The sequence below is a fragment of the Tachyglossus aculeatus genome, chromosome Y4 (genome assembly GCF_015852505.1).
Source record: "Tachyglossus aculeatus isolate mTacAcu1 chromosome Y4, mTacAcu1.pri, whole genome shotgun sequence".
In the NCBI taxonomy this organism is placed as follows: Eukaryota; Metazoa; Chordata; class Mammalia; order Monotremata; family Tachyglossidae; genus Tachyglossus; species Tachyglossus aculeatus.
The window spans coordinates 11020210-11026913 of record NC_052096.1 but is presented as its reverse complement, the minus strand read 5'-3'; the positions used below and the strand labels follow the sequence as shown (position 1 = coordinate 11026913).

Genomic DNA, 6704 nt, shown 5'->3' with positions numbered 1-6704 from the left:
CACTATACCAACAAACAGACACCTTCCCTGCCCACAATGAGCTCACAGTCTAGAGGGGGAGACAGACATGAATAGAAATAAATAAGCACTTGGAGTGGGAACAGAGAGGGTGAGACACCTTTGAAAAGTCACACAGGAAAGTCTGGTCCTGGAATGCCCTCCCTCTGCCCATCCGCCAAGCTAGCTCTCTTCCTCCCTTCAAGGCCCTGCTGAGAGCTCACCTCCTCCAGGAGGCCTTCCCAGACTGAGCCCCTTCCTTCCTCTCCCTCTCGTCCCCCTCTCCATCCCCTCATCTTACCTCCTTCCCTTCCCCACAGCACCTGCATATATGTATATATGTTTGTACATATTTTTTTTACTCTATTTATTTATTTATTTTATTTGTAAATATCTATTCTATTTATTTTATTTTGTTAGTATGTTTGGTTTTGTTCTCTGTCTCCCCCTTTTAGACTGTGAGCCCACTGTTGGGTAGGGACTGTCTCTATATGTTGCCAATTCGTACTTCCCAAGCGCTTAGTACAGTGCTCTGCACATAGTAAGTGCTCAATAAATACGATTGATGATGATGATGATGATGATGGTCCCAATTCGCTTTTAGTACAGTGGTCTGCACACAGTAAACGCTCAACAAAATGCTCTTCTAGACTGTGAGCCTGTTGTTGGGTAGGGACCGTCTCTATATGTCTCCGATTTGTACTCCCAGTGCTCTGAACACAGTAAGCACTCAATAAATACGATTGAATGAATGAATGAACAGATATGACTGAATGAATGAATCCAGGGGAGGGGAAGGGGCCAGAGGCAAAGCAGGACCCCTCACCCCAACCTGGGAGATTTGGAACTGAGAGACAAAGAGGCTGTTGGGAACCGAGTGGGTCAGACACCTCCAGAAGGTCACACAGCACACAGTCTGCTTCAGAATCGGGTGAAGAGTGGGAGATGAAGTGGAGGATATTCGGGGCGGGGAAGCCTCTTTCTGTCCCCCCTCCATCCCTTCTCCTGAGGGATTTGAGGGTTGAGTGGGCTGCAAATGGGGACCTCCCCACCAAACCCAGCTCTCACCGTGTTCCCCCAACCCTCTCAGCGGAGTGGGCTGCCAGGGGGTCGGTGTTGGGAGATGGGCCCCGTAGGATGGGTAGAAGCAGCGTGGCTCAGTGGAAAGATACCGGGCTTGGGAGTCAGAGGTCATGGGTTCAAATCCCGCTCCTCCACTTGTCAGCTGTGTGACCTTGGGCAAGCCACTTAACTTCTCTGTGCCTCAGCTACCTCATCTGTAAAATGGGGATTAAAACTGTGAGCGCCACATGGGACAATTTCATCACCTTGTATCCCCCAGTGCTTAGAACAGTGCTTTGCACATAGTAAGTGCTTAACAAATACCATTATTATTATTATTATTATTCTCCGGTCCTCAGTTCCCTCATCTGTCAAATGGGGATGGAGACTGTGAGCCCCCATGGGGGCCAGGGACTCTGCCCGACCTGATGAGCTTATTTCCACCCCCCAGTACAGTGCCTGGCACATAGTAAGCGCTAAACACAAATGCCTTCATCATCATTATTACCATCTTGGCTAAGACATCTGAAGCGTCTGCAGATCGGCGGAGTGGGTGTGGGAAGGTGGGCGAGGAGGGAGGAGGGGGCTGAGGTTTGCACAAATTTTCCCGATCATAAAACCGCCCCGTGTCCGGCTCCGGCCTTGAACCCTTTGATGCCACCATTAGCGTAAGTACAGACCCGGCGCCCGGCCTTGGTGGCGTCTTCGATCTAGATGGGGTCACCGAGGACTATAATAATGGGAGCACCCGGGGCGGGTGGAGGAGGGTAGAGGAGCAACCCCAACACCCCTCTCCCCTCTTCACCCCCCCTCGAGGAGGAGAACGACTATAAAAGTGGAGGTTCCGGACTCTTTGCTCCCCACATCTCACTGGACACCCTCTGGTAAGTTTCTTGGGCTTCAGCAGGGGTGGGAAGGGGTCCCCCTCTCCTTACTCCCCCAATTCTTCCCCCTGGGCTGAGTCAGGGAGAAGGGGGCTTCCCCTCTACTCCCCCAATTCCGCCTCCCGGGGCTGAGTCGGATAGATTGGGGTTGGAAGGGAAGGAACAGAGAGGGCGAGATGACTCCACAAAGTCACACAGCAAAGGCGGGGTGGGACGGGGGTGGGAGTCGATGGGAAAGCTGGTATGGGAGGCGGGGATCCCCTCAGGGTCTCCCTCTCCCAAGTTTGCTGCTGGACACCAAGTCTTTTCAAAGAGGGGGCTGGGATTGGAACAGAGAGGGTGAGACAGGCATGTAAAGTCATACAGCAAAGGCAGGCCAAGATTTCTGGAGGAAAGGGAAAGCGCGGTGGCAGGGAACAGGTAGAGAAGGGCCCACCCTTTCCTCATTCCAGGTCTGGGAGATTGGGGACTGAGGAAGGAGGCATGGAGATATTTCAGTGGCAACAATGGGACTGGAACAGAGATGGTGAGATGGTCACGCAGTGAAAGTCAGCCAAGATTCTGGGAGAAGGAGCCGTAGCATGAGTTGAACAGGGAATTCTTAACTCCCACTGTTTTTCTCTCTGAGAGATCTGGGGCTGAGTGAGGGGGCGTGAAGGTTTTTTTCAGAGGAGGTGCCGTGACTAGAACAGAGAGAGCGAGACAACTCCAGAAAGTCACACAGCTAAGACAGAACAAGATTCTAAGAGGCAGGGGTTGAGAGCTGTAACTGGAAGGATTCCCTCTCTCCTTTAACTCAAACCCTGAGCCTGATCAAAGGGAAAGCACAGGGTTCCGAAAGTTCTCCTCTGCAAGTCTGCCCCTGGCCTGCTGTGTGGCCTTAGGCAAGTCACTTGATCTCTCTGTGCCTCAGTTTCACCCCTATAAAATGGGTATAATGAGACCTGCCTCCCCTCGCCTCCTGAAGCTGGTTATTTGTGGTTAACAGGAGATCATTAATGAGAAAGTATGTTGGGATGATAAAAGCCCTGTTTGGCTTCATTAGCATTATTGGAACAGAGAGGGTGTGACACCTTCAGAAAGTCACACAACAAAGGCCAATTGGAGTTTGGCAGGGAGGAGCTGAAGCAGCATGGCTTAGTGGATAGAGCACAGGTCTGGGAGCCAGAAGGACCTGGGTTCTAATCCGTGCTCCGCCACTTGTCTGGTGGATGACCTTGGACAAGTCACTTCACTTCTCTGTGCCTCCTCTGTGAAAAGGGGATTAAAACTGTAAACTCCATGTGGGACAGAGACTGTGTCCAAACTGATTACTTTGTATCTACCCCAGCGCTTAGAACATAGTAAGCACTTGAGCCGATTGTTGGGTAGGGATTGTCTCTGTTGCCGAATTGTACTTTCCAAGCACTTAGTACAGCGCTGTGCACACACTAAGCGCTCAATGAATCATCATCATCATCATGGCATTTATTAAGCGCTTACTATGTGCAAAGCACTGTTCTAAGCGCTGGGGAGGTTACAAGGTGATAGGTTGTCCCACAGGGGGCTCACAGTCTTAATCCCCATTTTACAGATGAGGTAACTGAAGCACAGAGAAGTGAAGCAACTTGCCCAAAGTCACACGGCTGACAATCGGCGGAGCCGGGATTTGAACCCATGACCTCTGACTCCAAAGTCCGTACTCTTTTCCACTGAGCCACGCTGCTTCTGAAATACCATAGGGGAAAAAAAAAGCAGAAGTCAGAACAAGGGACCCCGTCTCTCCCTTCTCTCCCTCGTCCTGAGAGATTTGGGGCTGAGTTGAAGATTCTTCAGGGGGGAGGTGTGGGGATTGGAGCAGAGAGGGTGAGATGCCTCTGGAAAGTCACACAGCAGAGGGAAAGGGAATCCATCTGGGAAAAGGAGCAAGGGCAGGGGGTGAAGTGGGAAGATATGGAGGGGCAGGCCGCCCAACCTTCTGGCAAAATCCGCCTCCCTCCTACTGCCCACCAATGCCCACAGAAGGCATCCTGAGAATCCCTCCTCCCTTCCCCGATAGTCCCCCTCTCCCCTCCCTCCTACTGCTGGCAAGGAACAGAGGGTGAGTCATGGAAGAACCCAGGCTCCCCTCCACCCGCCTCCCTCTGTGGGTTCTGCCTTCCGGGGCTTCACAGTGCGGGCAGAGGGGCGGTGGCAGTGGAGTCAGGGGGACCAAGTAATCGGGACAACCTGGAGGAGGAGGCAGGCAGCACCTGCAGCAGGAAGGATTGAGGTTAGATGGGAGAAAGGATTTCACTCCTGAATTCCGCACAAGCTCTCTTACAGCGTGTGCCCGGCATTCAAGAACTCCCAGGGCACACTCCTGGGTTCCTGAACGTGAGAGTGCTCGGGAGCACTGCTTGAGTGGGAGAACTTTCATGGTCTCACTCATTCATTTAATCATATTTACTGAGCGCTTACTGTGTGCAGAGCACTGTACTAGGCGCCTGGGAAGTACAAGTCGGCAACATATAGAGACGGTCCCTACCCAACAACGGGCTCACAGTCTAGAAGGGGGAGACAGACAACAAAACAAAACATGTAGACGGCTGTCAAAATCGTCAGAAAAAGTAGAATTAAAGCCATATGCACATCATTAACAAAATAAGTAGAATTGTAAATATGTACAAGTAAAATAAATACAGTAATAAATCTGTACAAATATATATATACAAGTGCTGTGGGGAGGGGAAGGAGGTAGGGCGGGGGGTGGGGGGAGGAGGAGAGGAAAAAGGGGGCTCAGTCTGGGAAGGCCTCTTGGAGGCGGTGAGGTCTCAGTAGTAGAGTGCTCAGCACACTGCATAATCAAGGACACTTTCCTAGGTTCCTGAATTCTTCTAAAGCATGGCCCAAGAGCACTTTCTTGAGCTTTCTGAGCACAAGACCACTGTACAATCGAGAGTACTCTCTGGGTTTCCTGAACACTAGAATGATCAGGAGCAATGCCTGAGTGGGTGGGTGGAGGAGGGTCAAGGAACCTCTCTTCCCCCCCTCCCCGGGGATGAGAGTGGAAGCACTTTCTTGGGTTCTGCAAGCACCATAGTGCTCCCTCCTCACACCCCCTCCTTCATCCCTCCCAGCATCTGACCCCCGACCATGTCGAGACCCCTGGAAGAAGCCATGGTGGCAATCATCTGCACCTTCAGGGAGTATGCTGCAAGATGCGGGGACCCCTATAAACTCAACAAGGGGGAACTCAAGGAACTCCTGCTCAAGGAGTTGCCCAGCTTCATGCCGGTGAGTGCCCAGCACGAGGCAGGGGGATGGACCAGATGACTCTGACCCCTTATCCTCCACCGCCGCCCAAGTAGAAAAGATTCCTGGACCTCTATCCGGGAGGCAGGGGGTTGGACAAGATGACTCTGACCCTTTATCCTCTACCCCCCAACCCCTGCTTGAGTAGAATTGATTTCTGGACCTTTGGCCTGGAGGTGGGGGGGATGGACCAGCTGACTTTGACCCCTTATTCATTCATTCAATTGTATTTATTGAGCCCTTACTGTGTGCAGAGCACTGTACTGAACACTTATCTCCCACTTGCCCCTGCCTGAGCAGAATTCCGGCTCTGCCACATGTCTGCTGGGTGAATTTGGGCAAGTCACTTCACTTCTCTGGGCCTCAGTGACCTCATCTGTAAAATGGGAATAAGAGTGTGAGCCCCATGTGGGACAGGGACTGCGTCCAACCTGATTAACTTGTAACTACTCCAGTGCTTAGAACAGTGCTTGGCACATCATAAGCATTTAATAAGTATGATCATTATTATTACTATTATTAACTAGTTCCTGGACTCAAGGCCCGGAGGCAGGGAAATGGACAAGTTGACCTTTCTGCTGCTTCCCCTTAACTATTCCCCATGCCCCTGTGGAGTTGACTCTGTAGATCCTGGCCTAGAGGCAGGGGGATGGCCTGGTTGCCTCTTCAATCAATCCATCAACCAATAGTATTTAATAATAATAATAATTATGATACTCATTAAGCATTTACTATGTACCAGGCACTGTACTAAATGCTGGAGTAGATACAAGCAAATCAGGTTGGACCGAGTCCCAATCCCATGTTGGGCTCTCAATCTTCCCCTCCACTTTACAGATGAGGTAACTGAGGCCCAGAGAAGCAAAGTGACTTGTCCAAGGTCACACAGCAGACAAGTGGTAGAGCTGGGATTAGAATCCACGACCTTCTGACTCTCAGGCCTGAGCTCTATTCACTATGCCACGCTCCTGTATTTATTGAGCGCTTATGGTGTGCAGATCACCGTCCTAAATCAATCAATCGTATTTATTGAGCGCTTACTGTGTGCAGAGCACTGTACTAAGCGCTTGGGAAGTACAAGTTGGCAACATATAGAGACGGTGTCTACCCAACAGTGGGCTCACAGTCTAGAATAACTCGGTGCCAACAGCACCTGGCTAGCGCCCCCGTTTTCAACGGTCCTGATGCAGGGGGATGTCTGAGTTGACCTCTCTCCTCTCAGAGCCAGCTGAGCGAGTGCGACTACAACCAGCTGTTCTGCGCGCTGGACGCGGACAAGGACTGCGAGGTGAACTTCCAGGAGTATGTGGCGGCCATGTCCTCCCTCTCTGTCCTCTGCAATGAGTTCTTCCGCGACTGCCCTCGCGACTGCCCCGCCGAGCCCACCTGCCCCAAATAAAGCCACGCGCATGCCCCCCCACCGTCCCGCCCCCTCCCCGCCCCACCCCACCATGGGGAAGGGCAGAGGGAGAGCCGGCAGCCGGGGAG

The 6704-nt window shown here is 51.9% G+C and overlaps 1 protein-coding gene across 2 annotated transcripts; it reads left to right on the top strand.

Moving 5' to 3' along the window:
- The first annotated feature begins 1723 nt into the window (after window positions 1-1723).
- S100A3 (S100 calcium binding protein A3) lies at window positions 1724-6629 on the top strand. Of its 2 annotated transcripts, none has more exons than XM_038769057.1 (3): window positions 1724-1943; window positions 5042-5198; window positions 6439-6629. In XM_038769057.1, the coding sequence occupies exons 2-3, from the start codon at window positions 5058-5060 to the stop codon at window positions 6613-6615; spliced, it is 318 nt and encodes a 105-aa protein (XP_038624985.1). In that variant the 5' UTR covers window positions 1724-1943; window positions 5042-5057; the 3' UTR covers window positions 6616-6629. The 2 variants fall into 2 exon arrangements, with proteins under 2 accessions (XP_038624985.1, XP_038624986.1); XM_038769058.1 differs by lacking the exon at window positions 1724-1943 and adding an exon at window positions 4126-4194.
- The last annotated feature ends 75 nt before the right edge of the window (window positions 6630-6704 follow it).

Excerpts from the sequence above, each read along its gene's own strand:
- S100A3 (XM_038769057.1), top strand. The coding sequence starts at position 5,058 with ATGTCGAGACCCCTGGAAGAAGCCATGGTGGCAATCATCTGCACCTTC. Across the intron at positions 5,199-6,438 it reads AGTTGCCCAGCTTCATGCCG|AGCCAGCTGAGCGAGTGCGA; the intron begins GTGAGTGCCCAG and ends CTCTCCTCTCAG.